A 20,660-nucleotide genomic window follows, 5' to 3' on the forward strand; every position below is an offset into this window, starting at 1 on the left:
CCGTGTAGGACTTTCTGGGGTGTGGAAGTGTAGTATCATCACATAGGAACATGTATTGGGGAGCATATGTATTTACCAAGTGTCATCCAACAGTAGGCTTAAGATCTGTGTATTTTACTATATATAGTTATTTTTTTTTTTTTGTCTTTTTTGTTTTTCATAGGTACCAGGGATCGAACTCACGACCGCCTGCTTGCAAGGCAGGCACTTATGCCGCTGAGCTAAATCCCCAGCCCCTATATAGTTATTTTTTAAGATCCAAGTATATTTATTGAGAAAAAGAAAGCTTCTGTCTGAGAGAGACAGAAGGGGACCTGAGTGGGCTGCCCTTCTACTGCACACACTTACATCTCAGTGTTCAAAATGTCACTGAGGTCAGCCAGGTAGGTTAGGATGTCCCATAATCTCAGTGACTCGGGAGTAACGGGAGAGTCACAAGTTTGAACTTCACCTGGGCAATTTAGCAATTAGCAGAATGTCTCAAAATACAACACTAAAGAAGACCTTGGGTCTGGGGCGCCCCTCACCAGACGGGGTGAGGAAGCAAGGCTAGCCCTGAGGCCGGCGGTGGGGTCAGGAACTGTGAACCTCAAACCTCAGAGAAGAAGCATCATGAACTGAGGAGAGGAGAAGCCACCCATGTCTCACCCCGACCACTGCTAGCTGGCCCACTGCTGGCTGCCCAAGAAACTCTGCAGCCCCAGAGCGAGACTACTTCCCGGTCTCTCTCCCCCAGTTCCTTGCACACAACTATGCCCTCGGCCCTTTTTTTGTTTTTGTTTTTTTTGTTTGTTTGTTTTGTCTTTTTCCTTTTTATCGGTGCCGGGGATTGAATTCATGACTGCCTGCTTACAAGGCAAGCACTTATGCTGCTGAGCTAAATCCCCAGCTCCCCCCCTTTTTTGGTTTTGAGACAGGGTCTTGCTAAATTGCTAAATTGACCAGGCTGGGCTAGAACTTGCATCCCTCCTGCCTCAGCATCCTGGGGCTCTGGGGTTACAGGCGTGCATCACCAGGCCTGGCTAGGAACATTTCTATTTGCCACCTATCTTCTTGAGCATGTGGGAAGAGTTTCTTTTAAAAATCCCACCTCTTGCCCATTGAGGTGGTCCCCCAGGTGCCCCTGTCCTGCAGGATAAAGCTCCCAGGAGGTCTCAGAGGTACTGAATGGGGAGGTTCCTTCAATCCACACTTGCTCTAGGACTCATTCGAGATGGACTAAAGGAAGCAGCCCAAGCACCATCCTCAGACCCCACGCATTCCTGTGCCGGGCAGCCTTGGCTGGCGAAGAGAGGCTGGGAGAGAGGGACCCTAGCTCTGCGGGGGCGCGAGTTCAAGCGCAAGGCCTGGCCACCCTGGCCCAGAACCCGCAGGAGCAGAGGATCTCCGAATCCGAGTGCCCGCACGCTCCGTGACCGGCAGAGGGCAGCCTCGCACCACCCTGGCTCCTCTGCTCCGCCCCCTCCGCTGGGAGACAAGCAGGGAATCCCTTCTCCCTAGCCCGGTGACCTGAGTGTGTCTGGGTGACCAAGGGAAGTTAAATTATTACTTTGTGAGAGACCTGGCCTTTGAAGCCGGCATGGCTCCAAGCCAGCTTGCTGCTTTTCTTTTTTGTTTTCTTTTTTGGTACTGCGGATTGAATTCACAACCTTGCACTTACCAGGCAGGCCCTTATGCCACTGAGCTAAATCCTCAGCTGGCCTCAGACCCTCAAGGTGATCCTGCCTCAGCCTCTTGAGTGCATGCCCACCACCGGGCCAGGCCAGTGTTCTTCACCCGGAGATCACTGCTCCTCCAAAAGAAAGCTTAGAGCCAGTACAGCAGTGGTGGGACGTGGACAGGCTGTGCACGTATTGCAAAACACGTAAAGCTGGAAACAGGAGCAAAGAAAAACATCTGCACTGATTTGAAAGGAGCCAGCAGAAAGCTTGTGGCGAGGGTGAGCCCTTGTCCCAGGTCCTGCTGCTTTTCTAGGGGCTGTGTGATACGTACGTGGATGTGCGGCGTGTTCTTGCACTATCTCTGTGCAACCCTGGAGTTATGGGTAGTGTGATGGCTTTACATCTGCAAAATATACAGATGGGCGCTCTGCAGTTCTCAATAGATGCTGTTCAAGGGTGCGTAAGATAAGCAGCGGGTCTGCATACAGGCACACGCTGTCTACAGCAGCACAGTGTGGTAGAGTAGCCAGTTCTTGGGGACAGCTCGGGTCCTCATAACTGGTGAATGGATAAGGAGGAGGTGTGCTTTTTTTTTTTTTGTCTTTTTCCTTTTTACTGGTACCAGGGATCAAACTCATGACTGCCTGCTTGCAAGGCAGGTGCTTATACCGCTGAGCTAAATCCCCAGTCCCAAGGTGTGTGTGTTTTTTTATACAGTGGATGTAGTGGGTCGGTAACGGTAACTGGTGGTCAATTTAATACCAGCTGAACTGAGCCAGCGTGGCGCTGAGCGTGGAGGGCCCACCTGAGGACCATTTCTAGCATAAGAAGGAGACCTGGAGAGGAAGCAGCAGCACCGCGGGTTCTCCTGTGGACTCTCCTGGGAGTTGTTGGTTCTCCTGGAGGAGCTGGTCATGCTGGCTCCCCGATATGCACTCAGCTGTTATCATCAGAGAAGGTCAGGACCTTGTCGCTAAGGGCAGCTCACTTTGGGGGAGTTCTGGTCCTTACATTGAGCATCACTTCCTGGCTCCAGAGGGGAAATGTGTAGCTTGTCATGCTGGCTTCTTGATATGACCGTGGCTGTTCTCATTGTCAGAGGAGCTCGGGACCTTGTTGTCTCTGGGGATGGCTGTGGTGCTTTCTGGGGGATCCCTGGTCCTTAATTTGAGCATCACTTCTTGGTTCCACTGTAGAACCCTCAATCTGCTGGCACAGATCCTTCACTCCACTGTCACAGACTTTCTAGCTTCCGCGGCTGACCTTTGGACCATCCCAGTACAGATCCATGAAATGGACTTGCGTGGGTCATTATCGTGGTCTCTAGGTTTTCAGGTGAACTCGTGCAGGTTATTGCCATGGGATCCAGGCCCTCAGCTAGATTTTCTAGGTCTGTAGAGTGTGGACAGATTTCCTTCTTTCTTTGTTCTTGACCTCTTGGGTGACCGTTATAAATAATACTATAAATTATGTGTCCTGTATGTAATTGTTCTCCTTAAAACCCCTAACTACAGTAATGGAGTACTACTGTGTTGTAGAGAAGGATAAACTTGGGGTATTTCTAGGTAATGGATGCACCTTGAGATCACAGTCTTAAGTGAAATAAATGGGGTGCCTGTGAGTAAATACCAAACTCTTTCTGTGGTGTGAGGAACCAAAAGTGTAAATAAGGACCAAAATGTAAATAAGTATTGTGAAATAGGAAGAAAATATTCAAATGGGGAGAGGAACAAGAGAGGCAGAGGGAGCCCAGAAAGAAAGGAAAAGTTAAGAAAATGAGAAAAGAAGGAAAACATGGAAACAAAGCTTTTGTATATGGGAAAGAGGGCGGTTGAAGGGAAAAAAGAATCAAGTTATATCATATACAGGTACAGATTCTTCATGATGAACGCAATCATTATGTATCTCTAAAATGTACCAGTAAGGCTGGGCGTGGTGGCGCAGGCCTGTAATCCCAGCCCTCGGGAGGTTGAGGCAGGAGGATCCTTACAAGTTTGAAACCAGCCTGGGCTACAAAGTGAGCTCCAGACCAGTCAGAACTGCATAGAGAGACCCTGTCTCAAAAAAAAAGAAGAAAAAAAGGTACTAAGTGAGTGGGTTTCTGGGTTAGCCGTGCAGGAGGGCCGGAGAAAGCAGAGCTCCCAGGAGTGAATTCCCATCATGGAGATCGGCATCTTAAGGAAGGCCAAACTCCTCCAGCACCTCGCTCAGCCCTCTGCTAAACCACTGGAGTCTCAATGCAAACACTTCCAGCATCCACTGCCCTTCAGGCTGGGGAGCAGGGGCCCTGGGCAGGGCCGAGCAGGGGAGGGGAGGAGGCGCTGGGCCTGCATCTCGGCTCCTTCTGGGCAAAGCACTGCTCTTCTTGAACCTCGGAAGCTGGCAGAACCACATCCTGGTAGTATCTGCCCACCAGCTCTCCCCGTCCCCTGCTCGGGCTGGCACCACTGCCCTAAGGTCTACACCCCAGCTGTCCCGGGTCACAGAGCCCCTGGTCTCTCCACCAGCAGCATCCTCTCTCCCTGGGGAGCGAGGAGCCCGATGCCCAAGGCCCCAGGCAACCCAGGTGCTTGTCCAGGGACACAGGGTCCGGGCTCTCCCGGGAAGCTGCTGCCCGCCCCTGCTGGGGACAGTAGCCCTCCTCCTCTCCTCACCACATGCAGCTGGAGTTTCTGTCGCTCAGACCGTCCTTCAGTTTACACACCAGCATAGCTGAATGGGGACGTGGTTTCAATATCATTTTGGCCAATAATGCTGCCCAATAGACAAGGTGGCCCCCCACAGCCCTCCCCTGCCAGGCCACTGCTTCCTGTCTCCAGCGTCACCCAGGTCCCCTCGGCAGCACCTTCCGACATGGCCTGGCTGCAGCTGCTCCTCTTCATCTCGGTCCATCCAGGTGACAGGGTTTGCCCAGGGTGCTGAGGGGAGGGGGTGCAGGGAGGGCTGGCCCTGAACGGAACGCCAGGAAGCAGGCTCTGGGGGCTGAGCACTGCCAGGCAGCGGTGAGCTCCTCGCCCCCGTAACACCGGGGAAGGTGGAAGGTTCCGGTTCACAGTCCCGCCAGGTCACCCCAGTGCCCTTACCCGTAAGACAGAACAGAAAGGACTAGGAAAAGGGCTGCAAGGAAAGATGGAGTTTAAAGAAGGGACCAGGTCTTTGGCAGATCTTTTTTAAGGGCATTAATTTGATGTTTAAGAAGTCTTGATACTCAGGAGGCTGAGACAGGAGGATCCATGTGAGTTCAAGGCCAGCTTACTGCACAGTGAAACCCTGCCTCAAAAAAGAGGTCTTGCTGGGTGTGGTGTCCACGGCTGTAACTCCAACACTCTTTTTGGGGCTTTTCTTTTTGAGACAGGGTCTTACTACACAGTCCAGCCTGGCCTTGAACTCACTTTGTAGCCCAGGCTGGCCTCAAAGTCGCATGGATCCTTCGGCCTCAGGCTCCTGAGTGCTAGGGTTACAGGTGTGCACCACCATGCCCAGCAATCCTATTACTCTGGAAGGCTGAGACAGGAGGATCCAAATTTGAGCCCTATTTAGCTACTTGTCTTATAAAATAAAAGTAAAGGACTGAGACACTGCTTACTGCGAAGGCCCTAGATTGTCCCAGTACAGCCAAAAGAAAAAAAAAAAAAAAAAGCTAGGCTGATTAGCTAGAATCTAGATATATAATTAGCAATTTGGGAACTCTAAGTCTGAGATAACTTTTTTTTTTTTTTTTTTTTTTTTGGCTTTTTCGTTTTTATCGGTACCGGGGATCGAACTCACGACTGCCTGCTTCCAAGGCAGGTGCTTATGCCGCTGAGCTAAACCTCCAGCCCCGAGATAACTTTTTTTAGTGAAGCCAATTTTAATTAATTGAGGGATCTTAGGTGAATTTGTAAACGCAGGACTTCTCAAACTGTGGGCTTCTGACCCAGCTTCAGGAATACCAGAAAGGGGGATTGGAGGGATTCCCAGAACCCCAGCACACCCTGGGACCATCCAGGCCTGTTGCACACTGCACAGATGTAGTCCTGCAGCTCAAAAGAACAAAACCAACAAAAAGCCAGATACTTCATGTAATTCTGGGTAATTCTCATAGGTACTTGAGTTTGAAAATCGCAGAAATAGGCTGGGGATTTAGCTCAGCGGCATGAGCACCTGCCTTGAAGCAGGCGGTCGTTGAGTTCGATCCCTGGTACCAATAAAAAAAAAAATCACAGAAATAGAATGACTGGTAAAATTCCTAATTAGAGATTGTTTGTTTATTTTGGAGACAGGGTCTATGTAGTTCAAGTTGCCCTTAAACTCACTGATAGCTCAAGCTGGCTTCGAACTTGCAATAATCCTCCTGACTCAGCCTCCCAAGTGCTGGGACTACAGACAAGTGCTACTGTGCCTGGCTCTCAGTAGAAAATTTAATAATTGCTTTAATTCATCAATATGGATACGTTAAACAGATCTCAACCAGCCGCAGGTATGTCTTCACCTGAGAATTCAGTTGATGTTCTAAGAGAAGACAGTTAAGTAGCAAGGATGGTAACAGACTGTCGTTCTGAAATATTAGCTAGAACCATCTAACAACAGGACCTGTTAGCTAGGCAGCCACCTCCGCTTGTGCGCTTCAAGGCCAGGGGTTGGACAAACCTCAGAGACATCACTAGTGCAGGCAGCTGGGGAGGGGTGGGACAGGGTGAGGGTGGGAGTCGGGGTGGGAAGGAATTTGAAAAATGATTTAATTAGCAATGTTAAGAAATTCAGTCGGTAGAGGAAAGGGTTTAATGAGCCACCCAAAGTACTCGTCCTGGCCAAGTGTGGTGGTGCCGGCCTGTAATCCCAGCACTGGGTAGGCTGAGGCAGGAGAACTGCCTCCTGCCATGAGTTTGAGGCCAGCCTGGGCTGCATAGCGAGCTCAAGGGGGGCCTGGAAGACACAGACCCTGTGTCAAAAAGAAACAAAACACAACAACAGTGCCTGTCCCTCTGTGCCCCGGAGGTCTTTTCTCCCAGGAGTAGCCAGCAGGTCCCCGAGGCTCTGCTCTCTGCCCACAGCATCCTGTGACCTCCCGGTGTACCAGGTCGCCGAGGTCCACGCGCGCGAGGGCGCCCCTGCCCTCCTGCCCTGCTCCTTCAACGCCAGCCAAACCAGGCCGGCCATCGGCTTCGTCACGTGGTACCGAGACACGGTGGCCCCGGGAAACGAGGTGAAGAACGGGACCCCCGGGTTCCAGGGCCGCCTGGCTCCCCTGGCCTCCGCGCGCTTCCTCGGCGAGCACCAGGCCGAGCTGCGCATCCGCGAGGCCCGGCGCCCGGACTCCGGCGTCTACGTGTGCAGGGTGGAGGTGCTGGGGCTGGGCGCGGGGACGGGCAACGGGACCCGGCTGCGGGTAGGCGGCGGCCAGGTGCTGGGGGGCCGTGACCGCCACCCCGGGACCCCTGTTCCTGCGGGGCCCCGCGCCCCGGCCCCCGCGCTCCTGCTGCGCGCCGCGCTCTTCGCCGGCTGCTTCCTGGCCGTGGCCGCGGGCAGCGCCCTGTGCTTCCCGAGTGGAGGTGAGGACGGCGGGGCGGGGCGGGGCGGAGCGCCCTGGAGGGGAGGGGAGGGGCGGAGCGCCCTGGAGGGGAGGGGAGGGAAGAGAGAGGGGCGGGACGCCCTGGAGGGGGGGAGGGGCGGAGCGCCCTGGAGGGGAGGGGAGGGGAGGGGAGGGGAGGGAGGGGCGGGTCGCCCTGGAGGGGAGGGGCGGAGCGCCCTGGAGGGAAGGGGAGGGGAGGGAAGGGGAGGGAAGGGGAGGGGAAGGGAAGGGGAGGGGCGGGGCGCCCTGGAGGGGGGGAGGGGGGAGCGCCCTGGAGGGGAGGGGAGGGGCGCCCTGGAGGGGAGGGGAGGGGAGAGGAGGGGAGGGAAGGGGAGGGGAGAGAGCGGGCACGCTGAGCCTCCTGTGTGGTCCTTCCCTCCAGGCCGCTGCCGCTGTCGCCGCGGCTCCCGGGGACACAGCTGCACCGCCGTGCCTCCGCTCCCACCTTTGAAAAGTGACCCCAGCCCCCGCCACTCTGTCCTCTTCAAGACACCCCAGTAAATCCTGCCCCAGCGCTACCTCCTGCTCGAGTCTCCAATGTTGTTTACTCTCCAGTTCCCCAGCTCAGTTCGTTGGGTTTTTTTGAGACAGGGACTACTGTAGAGTTCAGGTTGGTCTGGAGCTCACTGGGCAGCTGTGAGCCTCCTGTCTCAGCCTCCTGAGTGCTAGGATCACAAGTGTGCTTCCCCTAGCTCTTTTTTTTGGTCTTTTTTTTCAGACAGGGTCTCGCTATGCAGCTCAGGCAGACCTCGAGCTCACTCACTTTGTCGCCCAGGCTGAACTTGCAAGGATCCTCCTGTCTACCTCAGCCTCCCAAATGGTGGGATTACAGATGTGTGCCACCACGCCCGGCTTCCCTCAGCTCTTAACTCTCCCTTCTGCCGGGCCTGAGCTGCAGAGGTCCCAGGAGGCAGTGGTGGCAATCAGGCGCCGGCCCCTCAGGCCACCACCCTGGAGCTCGGCCGCTCCCTGCTCCCCCAGACCCAGGAGGTGGAGGCCAGCTGAGAGGCAGATGACCAGCTCTGATTGCTCTGCCTGTCGCCTACCTGCTCCCGAAGGTAGCAAAGGACATGGGGAGCCTGGTCCCAAACACCCCTCTCCCCACAGGAAGTCCCTGCCCGGCCTCAGTGCGGGTGGGACACGGCGACGCTCAGGTTTTGTGGGTTCACTTAGAATAGACAGGGACCTGACAGACGCGGGAGGTGGCAAGATCTCGGTCTTTACTGGGGAGCCCGGGGCGACCCTGACCACCCAGGGTCGAGGGGCATCCCGGCGCTCAGGTGGGCCTTTTCTCAGCAATGCAGGCATAGTCGGTGCTGGCGTCCTCCTTCTCGGCGTCCCTGTGACTGCCGCCCCCGCTGCAGGCCGCCTGCGACAGGTGCCTCAGGGAGGCATAGTGCAGCTCCTGCTCCTGCGAGTCAGCAGAGGCACTGGCAGGAGGGCCCTGTGCCGCCCGCCCCAGGTGCCCGGGCTGCCAGCCCCCCAGGGCCCACACTTTGTTCTGGAGGCTGTTCCTTTGGTCTGCACAATGGGCTCCGTACTTGGTCCTTGGCCACTTCCCCAGTTTTTATTCTGAGCCAGGATCTGACTATGGCTTCCCACCCTCCTGCCTCAGCCTCCAGGAGTACCAGGATTTCCGGTATGAGTGCCACAGCGCCTCTTCTCTTCCTCTAAAGCTCCTCTCTCGCCTCTCACTTTGTCCTCCCACTTTTTTTTTTTTTTGTCTCTGCGACAAGGGCTCGCTATTTAGTTCAGGCTGGCCCGAACTCCAATCTTTTATTCCCTCCCACTCTTACTGTCTTACTCTTCTTTTGTTTCTGTCTCATTTCCGCTCATTTTTCAACGACTTGTCTCTCATCTTTCTCCTCATTCTCTTATCCTCTCCTTCTCCCTGTCGTTTTGTCCCTGATGCCCGGGCCCCCACCTTCTGTCCCCTCCTCTCAGCCCCAGAGTCCCCAGCCCCCGGGCACCCACACTTGCTGAGACTCACCCCGCTGCTCTCCAGCTTCCTCACTGCAAGGGAAGAAGCAGCTGGATCAGTGCCTGGGTCAACGCTGGCCAACCAGCCCCCAGCTGCCCACAGCCAGGCCTGGCCACTTGTGCTCCCTTCCCCCCCTGAGCGGTTGGGACAGGGCCTGGGGCCACCTCCCACTGTCCCCGTCATGGGATTACGGACCGCGCTGGCCAGGTGTGGCTGGCAAGCTGTGGTGACAGGTGACAGGTGACAGTTGACGGGCTATGGCTCACCTCTCTGCTTCAGCCGGCACAGGCAGATGGCCAGGATGAGGAGGAGCAGGAGCAGGAGCCCCCCCAGTGCCAGGCCCCCTATACAGAAAGCTTCGCAGTAAGCTGTGGAAAGATGGTGTTAGAGGGGATCTCGTGGGGGGGGTGTTAGCCCCCCCTTCAGGCTCCCCATCCTCCAGGTTGGTTGTGGGCATCTCGTTCCCTTCCTCAACAATGGGATGGCAGAGGCAGAAAAGTAGAGTCTTCAGGGAGTTCTTGTCCTCACTTTGCACCTCACTGCCCAGAGTCGCACATCCCTCACACACAGGCCCCTCTCCAGGACAGCGGTCCACGCGGGCCTCCCCCGGGCTCCTGGGAGCCCTGCCCTTGACCACACCCCACCTCTCCCCGGGGTCCTGGCCACCCGGTGGCCCCTGTGCAGAAGGCTGGGCTGTACTTACACAGCAAACAATACTCACTGCCCATCGCAAGCTGACCTTAGGTGGGACTGAGCCAGCCTGGAGGTCACCTCTCCTCACCCAGCCCCTTGTGCTCAGCCTGGTGGCCGGAGGTAGTCACATGCACAAGTTCCTTGTCTGTGGGGCCTCTGTGGCTGTCCTGCCCAGCGGAGGGGCCTCACCTCTGTGCTAACCCCGCGCTGGGCGCTTGTCGTCACCAACCCAGATGGTGTAGGACACCATGGGGCCCATTTCCCAGAAGGGGGGTCAAGCCTGGAGGCCAGACTTTCATGAGAATATCCAGCCGGAAGTGGCAGGGTTGGGGCTCAAGGCCAGACGCTTCCCCCAGCCGGCTGGGCAGTCAGGAGAGGCCTCTCCGGCCCTGGGTAGTTCTGGGCGCCACAGTGAGAGGGTCACAGCAGGAGGAGGAGTTGGGGACTGGGCCTGGGGACCTGGGGGGGTACTAGGACAGTGTCCAGTGCTCCTCAGCTACAGGCCGGGAGCATAGGCTCCCCACTTGACAGATGGGGAGAAGTGGGGCGTGGGGAGCCTGGGGCTGGGGACTTCCTCTCAGGCATTTCCTGCCTCCAACCACGGGTTCCTGTTTGAGGGCAAAGTGGGGGCCGCTGATCTCCCCCAGCACTAGGTCCCTGACAGCAACCTGAGACAGAGACTCCTGGGTTGAGAGGGACGCCGGGGCGTGAGAGGAAGCAGAAGCTGGAGGGCAGAACTACAGAGGCCGCGGGGGCGGAGGGGACAGGAGTGGATTCCCTACTTTTTTTTTTTAGTTTTTATTTTAGAGAATAAAACCTCACAAAATAAAACCATAAAACAATAAAAACAAAACAGTGAAAGTGGTACAGAACTTCCAAACAAGATAATAGGAAATCAACAATGGCTAACATTAAGGGGTTTTCTTTTCCTTTATAGTCTAGGCTGGCCTTAAACTGGCTATGGAGCCTGGGCCGGGCTTGGACTCAGATCCTCCTGCCTCAGCCTCCAGAGTGCTGCAATGACAGGTGTGCACTTCTACGACCACCCAGAAATGGATGTGTTTTCATTTCTTGGGGAGCAGAAACTTACAGGCAGGACAGGGGATTCCTCCAGTGCCCCTTACCCACACTGTGCCTCCCTCCTGCGAGCCTCCCCTCTTTAAGGTTTCCCCACCAGCAGCCCTGCTCACTCTCATAACATAGAGCTGCAGCCTGCAGTGGGGCACACTCAGCTGGCCAGAGCCCCTGGGACAGCAGTGCAGCCACCTCTCCAGTCCTTACCTCCTGGACCCCGAGAGGCTGGAGTTCCAACAGCTTCCCTTTGAGGCCCTGAGCTATGAGTCCCCCCGGTGGGTGGTCTGCTGGCCACTTAATAAGCAGGGGAGGAAGCTCCACCCCAGGCCCTGATGGTACATGAAAGACACCACGGTGATGCTGAGTGGGCTTTGCAGCAGAGCTGTGGACTCCCAGAGGTCATCCTGCCAGAGAGGCACAGTGGGGGGCTCGGGACCAGGGGGACATCACAGAGCCAAGGCTCTGCGGAAAGATGGGGGGGGAGCCTCACAGTGGCCCTGTGTGGCAGAGGGAGCGGGGTGCTGGGTGGGGTCGGGGGAAAGACAGAGCCAAGCAGCTCACCTGGATGAAGGGTGAGGAGGAGCCTCACCTTGGTCCACAGGCATCTGGGTGTGTTTTCTGAATTCCAGATTTTTCTGCCACTTCCCACCCCATCTTCAGTGTTCCGCCCACAAACAATATTTAAATGTGTGATCATTTTTAATTTTATTATTAAAAAGTTCCACTCCAACTTAGAGAAAAATTGGAAATTGTACACCAAATGGATCCCTACTACCTAGATTCTTTTGGTACCAGGAATTGAATTCATGACCTCAACATTTGCCAGACAGGTGCCGTGCTGATGAACCATATCCCTGGCCCCTACTATCTAGATTCTATAATTAATATTCTTCTATATTTGATTTATCATATGTATTTATTAGTTTTAATTTTGGGGGGCCAATTTTTTTTGGTACTGGGGATCGAACTCACAACCATGTGCTTGCAAGGCGGGTGCTTATGCTATTTGAGCTAAATCTCCAGCCCATGGGCGTTTTTTGAGACAAGATCTCATTATGTAGTTCAGGCTGACCTCAAACTAGAGGCATCTTTTCACCTCAACTCCTGAGTTCTGGGATTACAGGCATGGGCCGCCACACCCAGCTTGTCATGTTTTATCTTTCAAAACTGCAAACATTTGTGACAAGCCCTCTCTAAACCCTTAACACATTAATCATTGCCTGGAGTTCAGTATTTGCTTTTCCATTTCTCCTTTTTTGCCTAAGGAAGACAAAAATTTACATAGTGTAAAATGCACACATCTGAAGTTAGTACTCAAGTTTCTAGGGGATCCAAGCCAGAACAGCACGTGTACTGGGCTGCACCACTAACCTATCTCCCGCCACCCAGGATTTCTTCTCTTCAGCTCTGTTTCTAATCTGGCTATGTTGTCACCCAGGCTCTGATGCCTGAGCTCCAGGGAGTTCCCACCTCAGCCTCCGGAACACCAAGCCTGAGCCCCAGAGTTCTTTATGCCTCTGTGCCTCAGTTTCCTCCTAGGACTTTTGTCAGGATTAAGATGATTATTACAGAGGAAGTATATTGATCAGTGCTCATCACGTGTCCCGTGCTATTTGCCTGTTAGCTGTGTTATTATCATTACTACCCAGAGTGGTCGCCAGGAAGGGGGGTCTGGGACCACCTGCACGTGCCTGGGCCCGTAGCGCAGTCCTCCCACGCTGCCTACCTCTAATGTTCATTTGATGCTCGATGTGTTGTTTTGCTTAGTCATTCTTTGTTCTGCTGCTCCTAGGCACTCAGCAAACACTGACCCATAGATGGGCTCCTAGGCTGAGGCTCTCTGAGGGTGGGCTGTGCCTCCAGGCTCTGCAGCAAGAGCTCCCCGCTTCCCTCCTTCCTCAGCTACTCTGCCTTTTCCCTCAGGGCTCTGAGATGAGCTAGGAAAAGGGAAGAGGCTGCTAAGAGTGCTGACACGGGGCCTCTCCCTCAAGACCCCAGCTGTAGTCCTCCTACATGGGCCCTTAACCTCAGGGCTATGTCACCACGCCCCTAGTCACCACAGAAGAAGCCCACATCGGAGCCCTATCATCGGAAACAGCCAGCCTCAAGCCGGGTGTGGTGGCCCACTCCTGTATTTCCAGCACTCTGGAGGCTGAGGCAGAGGCAGGAGGGTCGGTGCAAGTTTGAGACCAGCCTGGGCTAAAAAGCAAGCCCAAAGCCAGCCCTAACTGTACATTGAGACTCTGTCTCAAAAAGGCAACAAACAAAAACGAACAAACACACACAGCCAGTCCCACTGCCCAGCCGTCTGCAAACTGCCTTGGCCTGTCTCACTGCCCACTGACTGCGGGCCTGTAAGGCCCCTCCAGCTCCTACCCTGCACATGTGCCTCTACCCCAACTGCTTCCCCGGTTCAGAGAACCCAGGCATCCAGCTGCCCGAACCTAGCTCTGGGTAAACAGGAAGCCGGGTGAAGGGTGCAGGAAGGGGGTGCGGAAAGTCCCACCCAGGTGTGTGGGTCTACGGGGAGGAGGTGGCCCCAACCCTGAGGTATGAAAGCCCCTCACCCTGGCCCTGCTTCAGAGTCTGCATGGGGGACCTGGGGCTGCAGGGCCGGGACCGGAGGCCCCGGGGGAGGGGCTGCCTCCTGCTGGCGGTAGCAGGAGCCACAGCGCTGGTGACCCTGCTGCTGGCGGTGCCCGTCACCGTCCTGGCAGTGCTGGCCTTGGTGCCGCAGGAACAGGGAGGACCGGTGAGTGGCTGCAGCGGGCCCCGAGGGCCGGGTCCCGGCAACGCTCCTGATTCCTGTGCCTTCAGTCTCCCTGGCTCAGCTGGCGGGCTGTACCCGGTGGAAGGAACGTCAGTCTCCCCGCGGTGTCCCGGTGCTTCCAACCCGCTTCCCGGCTGGCTGTCTGCTCTTCCCTGACACCAGCCTCTGTCTCTTGCTTCGTTTGCGCGCCCTTCCAGGGAGATGTGTCTCACCGCCGAGCCCGGGGCTTAGGTCCGCGCTGGGAGGGGCGGGAGTGGCATCAGCTGAAGCTGAGCTCTGGGAGCAGTGACCCTCCCTCCTCCCAGCAGGTAACGGAGACCCCTGGCCCAGGAGCACAGGCCCAGAGAGGACTGGGTAAGAACGACGTCGCCCCGTCTGCTCTCCGTCCTCCCAGCGACCCCAGCTCCCGCTGCAACCCCATACCCTCCGCCTGCAGAAATCCAGGCTCCCCAATCCTGGACTCCGTCCCGGGAGGGGCAGGGCGCACTCGTGGGTGGCTGCCCTCCCCCACGCACGAACTCTTCTCGGGCTGCAGGGTTCCAGGAGCGGCAGGAGGAGGCGCCGGACGCAGACTCCAGCCCCGTGCTCCCGGCTGCCCACCTCATAGGTAATAACCCTGGGCAGACGGGATTCGCATTTGCAGGCCAGAGGCCGGGCCTGCAGCCCACGGCGAGATCCCCAGACCCCGAAACCCAGGGCTCCCCCAGCCGCAGCCCTAGACGAGCGCTCCCTCCCTGCCCCTCGCCCCCAGGGGGCGCCCCGGCCGCGCCTGAGCCCCTCCCGCTGTCTCCGCAGGCGCCTGGACGCAGGGGCGCGGGCTCGGCTGGGAGGCGCACAAGGAGGAGGCGTTCCTGCGCAGCGGCGCGCAGTTCTCGGGCGCGCGCGGGCTGGCGCTGCCGCGGGACGGGCTCTACTTCCTCTACTGCCACGTGGGCTTCCGCGGCCGCGCGCTCCCCGCCGGCCCGCCCGGCCCGGGGCTGCCGCTCACGCTGCGCTCGGCGCTGCTGCGCGCGGGCGGCGCCTACGGGCCTGGCGCGGCCGAACCGCTGCTGGAGGGCGCCGAGACCGTGAGGCCGGCGGCGGGGCGCGCAGCCGCGCCGCTCTGGTTCACGAGCGTGGGCTTCGGCGGGCTGGTGCGGCTGCGGCGCGGCGAGAGGGTGTACGTGAACATCAGCCACCCGGACCTGGTGGACTATCGGCGCGGCAAGACCTTCTTCGGGGCCGTGATGCTGGGCTGAGGCGCTGCGAGCCTGAGCAGTGGGAGCCGCGGGGCGCAGTCTGGAAGTTGCTCCCGAGCCTCATGAGAATAAAGACTGGCCTCCTGGGGCGTGCTTGGCTCTAGTTCGGTGGTCTCCTATTTGTTCCTGGTGCACGAAGGCATTGGTGACCCTCAAAAGCCTCTGCTCCCAGAGGTGGTGGTTGCCCGGCTCAGCCCTCCCTTGCAAATCTGGCCCGAGGCGCCTCGGGGCCACAGTCCCCACCTCCAGATCTGCACCTCCCCTCTCCCCCAGTCCTGTCCCGCCGCTAGCTAGCTGGGTCATCCTAGGGAAGTCGAAGCTCAGATTGGCACAGTGGAGCCTCCAGTGTGGTGCTGGCTGGTCCAGCAACTGTCCCCTGGCTGATGCCTGAGAGTGGTACCCCTAACCACAGGCAGCTCTCTTGGAATCCTCGCAGGGTTTAGAGGGGCACTGGAGGAGATGGCAGCGTGTGGGCTCTGCAGACACAGGCAGGGTGGGGGAAACAGGCCGCAGGGGTGGAGGGATGGAAAGTCCTCACCCTGCATTCCTGCTCACCGGCCTCCTTCCACAGAGCAGGCAACTGTGAGTGGCAGGACTTGCCCCACACTATGACCCACTTTCAGCCCAGGCTGGAGGAAGCAGAGGGGGACCTGAGGCCCTATCTAGGTCACCGCAATGGGTCACCCCATCTTGGCAGCATACCACACGGTTGGTTTTCCCCTGCCCGGCAACCCACCACACAGAGAAGTTTGACTTCTGTGCCCCATAGGACTTCTTTTTCTTTCTTTTTCCTTTTTATCTGTACCGGGGATCAAACTCACGATCCCCTGCTTGCAAGGCGGGTGCTTAGGCCACTGAGCTAAATCCCCAGCCCCTTTTTTTGTCTTTTGAGACAGGGTCTCACTATGCAGTTCAGGCTGGCCTTGAGCTCACTTTGTGTAGCCCAGGCTGGTCTTGTACTTGCAATGATCCTCCCACGTCAGCCTCCAGTTCCCTAGTGTTGGGATTACAGGCCTGAGCCACCATGCTGCCTGGGGCTTCCTTTCTTTGGGGCTCCTTTCTGGCTCCGTGTTTGTCTTGCCTGTTTCTTTCTTTTGTCTTGGTGACCCTCTTGTCCTCCTAACTGCTGGGGTGACAGGTGTGCACCAGCAGCCCAGGGTCTCCTCTTTGACTTTGTGTCCAGAGGATCTGTCCCGTGGGGTAGGCGGGTTGCAGTGAATTTCTGCTTGACCAAACCTTAGCTGGGCTTCTGGGTCTTCTGTTTCTATCTGTGCACTTCCTTGTAAAATCGAGTTTTAGCAAACAAGCCTGAGAAGTCAATTCTACAAAGACCCCTCCCTTGAAATCCCATCACCTCCAATGTCAGGTGTACTTCCTCAGCTTACACCCTGCACCAGGTGGCGGCTGATCACCCCTGATGTCTCAGCAAGCGCCCTGTCTTAGCCAGGGTCCCCTCACCCCTGTTTCTTCTCTCCTCTTAGTCATTTCCATCACCTGACCCCCACCCTTCCTTGACTATCAGTTCCCTAAGAGCCCAGTCTCAGTTCCCAACTGCGTTGTCCCTGTGCCAGTGAGCATCACCTGGAATAAAGTCTTTATGATGTTCTATCAAGTACCCCAGAACCATGGGGCTGTGGGGTGTGTGTGTGTGTGTGTGTGTGTGTGTGTACGTGCTGCTGAGGATTAACCCCAGGGCTTTGCATTTGCCTTTTAGTAATTTTTTCTTTATCAAGGATGCTTTTCTCTTTCCAGTCTCCTAGCTCATATCTCTCCCCTTATCCAACTCTAAAACAATCAAGACATCAAGATAATAACTGGGTCATTCACCCACATCTTACCCCTTGAGGTTTTTTGGGTTTTGTTTTTGCAGTGCTGCGGGATGGAACCCAGGGTGTTCTGTATGTTAAATGCTCTTCCACTGAGCTAAACCCCCAACTCCTATTCTTGGTGTTTTTAAATTTTTGTTTGTCTCTTGATGTTTACCCGGAGAGGATGGGAGAGAGCCAGCTGGCTGCAGGATAAGGAAGTAGACAGAATTCACTGAGCACCTAACAGGCACCAAGCTGGACTCTGATGGAGCCTGGGCTCCTCTTCACCCAGGCCCCTGTGTGGTGGGCATCTTGCCTCCCTTGGCAGTTGAGGTTGACTGGTTCAGCTGCATAGTTCCGACGGGGCTGGGCGGGGTGGGCTGGGATCCAGGGATCTGAGCCCAGACACCTGAGTCTCTGGAAGTTCCTTGGCTCTGATTCAGGCACCTGAGAATGTGGTTCCTCCCGGCGCTCTCAAGGCACAATAGCAGTACTTTCCCAGCAGGGATTTGGAATTCCCAGAGTGGGAACTTCCCAGGCCCTGAGGGAAAGGTAATTAGGTCTGGCTCCTGTTTCCTGGTGGACTGTGATAGACGGGACCCCTGGGCTCCAGCAGAATGAGGGCCTGCCTAGCCAGAGCATCACCCGGAAGCCAGAGATCTAAAGCCCACAGAGGTCTTCAGTGTGTGGCTGGCCACCCCCAGGGAGAGGCAGGTACAGATGAAGTCCATGCAAGAGAACATGTTTCTTTTCTAAGCAGTCTTTATTTCTCGCCACTGACCAGTAGGACGATTACAGACAACTCCCCTGGGGAGCAGAGTTTCAGCGATGCAGCGACAGTTGGTCACCAAATCAGATTATTAAGATACTGGATTAGATAAATAGTATGTTTTTTAAAAAGCAAAAGAAGGTTCAGAGGCCGAGAGGCCAGGTGGGAACAGTCTGCATTTCATTCTGTTTTCACAGAAAACATGTCTGACCCCGGACTGTTCCTCTGATGGGCCCTGGACACTCTAACCTTCCAAATAAATACAATCATCAGTAAATAAATAAATAATAAATAAATAATAAATACAAATGCAACCATAAATAGAGGGGCTTGGCCCTGTGGGGAGGGAGGGTTGGGCTCTATAGCTCAGGGAAGGTTCTGGAAGCATTTGAAGAGAGGAAGGCCTGCGGTTCACTGGTCAAGTTCTAGGTGAGGTCTTCCCAGGGGGTGTTGAGAACCTTCCTGATCCTCACATTCCAGATGCACCAAGTTGAATTCAGGGATCCAAACTGTGAGCCCCAGTGAGTTCTGGAAGCCCAGTTAGTTCTTGACGTGGTTAGTGAGCACCCCACGGTCTACACCAGGCATCCCTGCACCCTGAGTTCCTGAGCAATGGTATTGTTTCAAGTTTTAAGCTCAGGTTTTGGCCTTGACCCCTAATTCCCTTTCTGAACCAGGAGAAGGTGAGGGGACCCAACCGGAAGGACTGAGTGGCACAAGGAACTGGTGGGGGAAGGAGAAGGGATGGAGAGACGTCCGTCCTTCTCACAGGGCAATGACCCCAAAGTAGATCTGCCCGGAATCGGCAAAGTCAAGGTACTGAGGCAGGTTGACCTCAGCGCTGAGCCGGTCACCCTTCTGCAGCTGGAAGACGCCTCCCAGGTAGATGGGTTCATACCAGGGCTTGCGCTCAGCCCCTTCTGGGGTCTCCTTCTGGCAGGGACTCTTGATGGCAGAGAGAAGGTTGACCTTTTCCGGGTAGGAGACGGCCAAGCGGCTGACGGTATGGGTGAGAAGCAGGTAGGAGGGGCAGCCTTGGCCCTTGAAGAGGACCTGGGAGTAGATGAGGTACAGCCCATCCGAAGGCACCACCAGCTGGTTGTCGCTCAGGCCCATGCCATTGGCCAGGAGGGCGTTAGCACGCTTGCTGAGCCACTGCAGCTCCTCCTCTGCTTGCTGGTTTGCTGGGGGAGGGAGAAGTGAGTCAGTGTGACCCTGCTGGTTCCTATCCACATCCTGGCCCTCAAGTCCTGCCCACCACTTCCAGTTCCGGTTTCTTCTGTCTTCCCACATCCCATTTAGTTGCAGCCCTGAAGCACCCCCTTTCCTCTCCCCTCCCCACACATCCCTCACGCCATCTCCAAGGCCCATCAGCTCTCGGCCCAGAGCAGCCCCACATCCTCTCCCTCTGTGTCCCAAAGCCCCTGCTCAGACAACTTACCCACAACATGAGCCACCGGCTTGTCATTATCGTTTTGAGAAGCTGATCCTGTGGAGAAGAGAGGAGAGAAAAAGTTGAGATCCTTGAACATCCCAGAAAATGTCTGCTTGGACTTCCATGGCTTCTTCCCTGAAACCCAAAACTCTTTAAATTTCCCCCGCTGCTTCCATGCCAGAACCAGCCATGCCAGTCCCACCCAGAAACAGGAGAGAGATGCTGGAGAAACTTACTGAGTGTGAGCGTCTGGGCCAGGGGTCTGAAGGGGGGGCCACTGGAGAACTGCTGGGGAGAAGGAGAAAGTTGTTAGCATCATGGAAGCTGCTTTCCCCGCCTGAGCTCTCGGGCCCTGTTCTCTCTCCATTCATCCACTGATTCATCCGCGCACCTGTGTATTCAGCGTCTCTCTCACTAACAACCCAGAAGTGCTCTGAGTGGGCCGGCAGCCTTTCTTGCCCTCTCTTATCTGTGTTCCCCTGAGCTCCCTTTATCTCTATCTCCCACATCTCTGTCTGGCCATCTTTATCGTTTATTTCTTCCCCATCCCTCTGCCACATGCTGTATCTCTCCCGCATCTCTCGATGGGTTTATCTTCTTACTCCTCCATTCATTCACTGGGTATGCAGACAGCGCGTTGGCTACCGCACCTGCCTCTCTCTTCCCCACCTCCCCACACCTCTTTCTGTCTCCTCATCTTCGGCTGACCCTCCCTCCTCACTGTCCTTCTCCCCAGGTCAGAGCGCGGGGGGCCAGGGACTCACCTCTTCCCGCTGGGGGCCGATCACCCCAAAGTGCAGCAGGCAGAAGAGCGTGGTGGCCCCTGCCACCAGCAGGAAGGAGAAGAGGCTGAGGCACCAGCACCGCCTGGAGCCCTGGGGGCCCCCTGCCTTCTTGGGGAGCTGCTCCTCTGCGAGCTCCACGTCCCGGATCATGCTTTCTGTGCTCATGGCGTCTTCTGCAGAGGGACCTCTGGAGTCTGGGGTGGTGTGTGTGAGAGGGACCAAACCTGCCTGTCTGGATTGTCTGGGCTTATTTCCAGGCCCTGAGGTGCTTCTTGCCCTCCCGGCTGGTCCCTGGTGTCCTCTCGGAGGGAACTTCTGCTGGCTGCTGTGGGACAGCTGCCTTTATAGCTCACGGCCAGAGGAGGGCGGGGAGAAGCTCTCATTCAACCAGTGGAAAACTTCCTCCGTGGAGAAACCCGTGAGCTCATCAGCAGGAAGCGGTCGTGGGTCCTGCACCTTCTGTCTCGGTTTCTCCTCCACACGGGGGCGGGGGTTTGGAAAGTTGGGGAGACCCAGGCATCCAGGATCCTCCTGACCTCCTCGCCCGGATGCTGAGGAGTTTCTTGGGCAGTTGCCACTGTAATTGTAGGGTGCTAGCAGTGGGACCCCAGTTCCTCCTGCCACTCATGTTGTTTGTTGGTTTGGGAGACCTGTTTCCCTCTGATTTCCACAAGGGATTCACAGGAGGACAAAAGGTAGCATGGGAAGGGAGTCTTAGCCAGTCATGACACTAAACACTTGGGAGGCTGAGACAGGAGGATCCTTGAGTGTTCCAAGCCACTCTTGGTTACATAGTGAAACCCTGTGTCAAAAAAGCCAAAAACAAAACAGAAAGTGGAGTCTCTGAGGGGGATACCACAGGGTGAGTCCCTAGGGAAGGAGCTGGGCATGGGAC

The 20,660-nt window shown here is 56.2% G+C and overlaps 4 protein-coding genes across 11 annotated transcripts in view; 2 read left to right on the forward strand and 2 right to left on the reverse strand.

Moving 5' to 3' along the window:
- Ncr3 (natural cytotoxicity triggering receptor 3) overlaps positions 1 to 7,730 on the forward strand; it is a 21,775-nt gene extending 14,045 nt beyond the window's left edge. The window contains exons 1-4 of one of the 3 annotated variants that reach the window (XM_063239218.1): positions 4,175 to 4,557; positions 5,924 to 6,120; positions 6,695 to 7,192; positions 7,595 to 7,730. In XM_063239218.1, coding sequence (XP_063095288.1) covers positions 6,087 to 6,120; positions 6,695 to 7,192; positions 7,595 to 7,713 — 651 coding nt within the window. In that variant the 5' untranslated portion in view covers positions 4,175 to 4,557; positions 5,924 to 6,086 and the 3' untranslated portion in view covers positions 7,714 to 7,730. Of the gene's footprint in view, positions 1 to 4,174; positions 4,558 to 5,923; positions 6,121 to 6,694; positions 7,193 to 7,594 lie in introns of those variants that run through there. The other 2 variants (XM_063239217.1, XM_063239216.1) reach the window with 2 other exon arrangements.
- A 685-nt stretch (positions 7,731 to 8,415) lies between these two features.
- Lst1 (leukocyte specific transcript 1) lies at positions 8,416 to 10,096 on the reverse strand. 2 transcript variants are annotated; one of them, XM_005005487.4, is made up of 4 exons: positions 9,915 to 10,096; positions 9,460 to 9,561; positions 9,203 to 9,225; positions 8,416 to 8,623 (listed from the first exon to the last, which is right to left on the reverse strand). In XM_005005487.4, exons 1-4 carry the CDS (start codon positions 9,919 to 9,921, stop codon positions 8,489 to 8,491), a joined length of 267 nt encoding a protein of 88 aa, XP_005005544.1. In that variant the 5' UTR covers positions 9,922 to 10,096; the 3' UTR covers positions 8,416 to 8,488. The 2 variants fall into 2 exon arrangements, with proteins under 2 accessions (XP_005005544.1, XP_005005543.1); XM_005005486.4 differs by having other exon boundaries at positions 9,897 to 10,038.
- A 3,420-nt stretch (positions 10,097 to 13,516) lies between these two features.
- Ltb (lymphotoxin beta) lies at positions 13,517 to 15,071 on the forward strand. 4 transcript variants are annotated; one of them, XM_063239237.1, is made up of 4 exons: positions 13,517 to 13,712; positions 13,928 to 14,084; positions 14,266 to 14,337; positions 14,526 to 15,071. In XM_063239237.1, the coding sequence occupies exons 1-4, from the start codon at positions 13,551 to 13,553 to the stop codon at positions 14,966 to 14,968; spliced, it is 834 nt and encodes a 277-aa protein (XP_063095307.1). In that variant the 5' UTR covers positions 13,517 to 13,550; the 3' UTR covers positions 14,969 to 15,071. The 4 variants fall into 4 exon arrangements, with proteins under 4 accessions (XP_063095307.1, XP_005005545.1, XP_003474030.1 ...); XM_005005488.3 differs by having other exon boundaries at positions 14,036 to 14,084; XM_003473982.4 differs by having other exon boundaries at positions 14,039 to 14,084.
- Positions 15,072 to 17,520: 2,449 nt separating this feature from the next.
- On the reverse strand, positions 17,521 to 20,075 carry Tnf (tumor necrosis factor). 2 transcript variants are annotated; one of them, XM_013156532.2, is made up of 4 exons: positions 19,745 to 20,075; positions 19,217 to 19,265; positions 18,987 to 19,034; positions 17,521 to 18,729 (listed from the first exon to the last, which is right to left on the reverse strand). In XM_013156532.2, exons 1-4 carry the CDS (start codon positions 19,928 to 19,930, stop codon positions 18,311 to 18,313), a joined length of 702 nt encoding a protein of 233 aa, XP_013011986.1. In that variant the 5' UTR covers positions 19,931 to 20,075; the 3' UTR covers positions 17,521 to 18,310.
- Positions 20,076 to 20,660: the final 585 nt, after the last annotated feature.

This window comes from Cavia porcellus, unplaced genomic scaffold, assembly GCF_034190915.1.
Source record: "Cavia porcellus strain 051 isolate PalLab524CR breed Dunkin Hartley unplaced genomic scaffold, mCavPor4.1 scaffold_28, whole genome shotgun sequence".
NCBI lineage: Eukaryota > Metazoa > Chordata > Mammalia > Rodentia > Caviidae > Cavia > Cavia porcellus.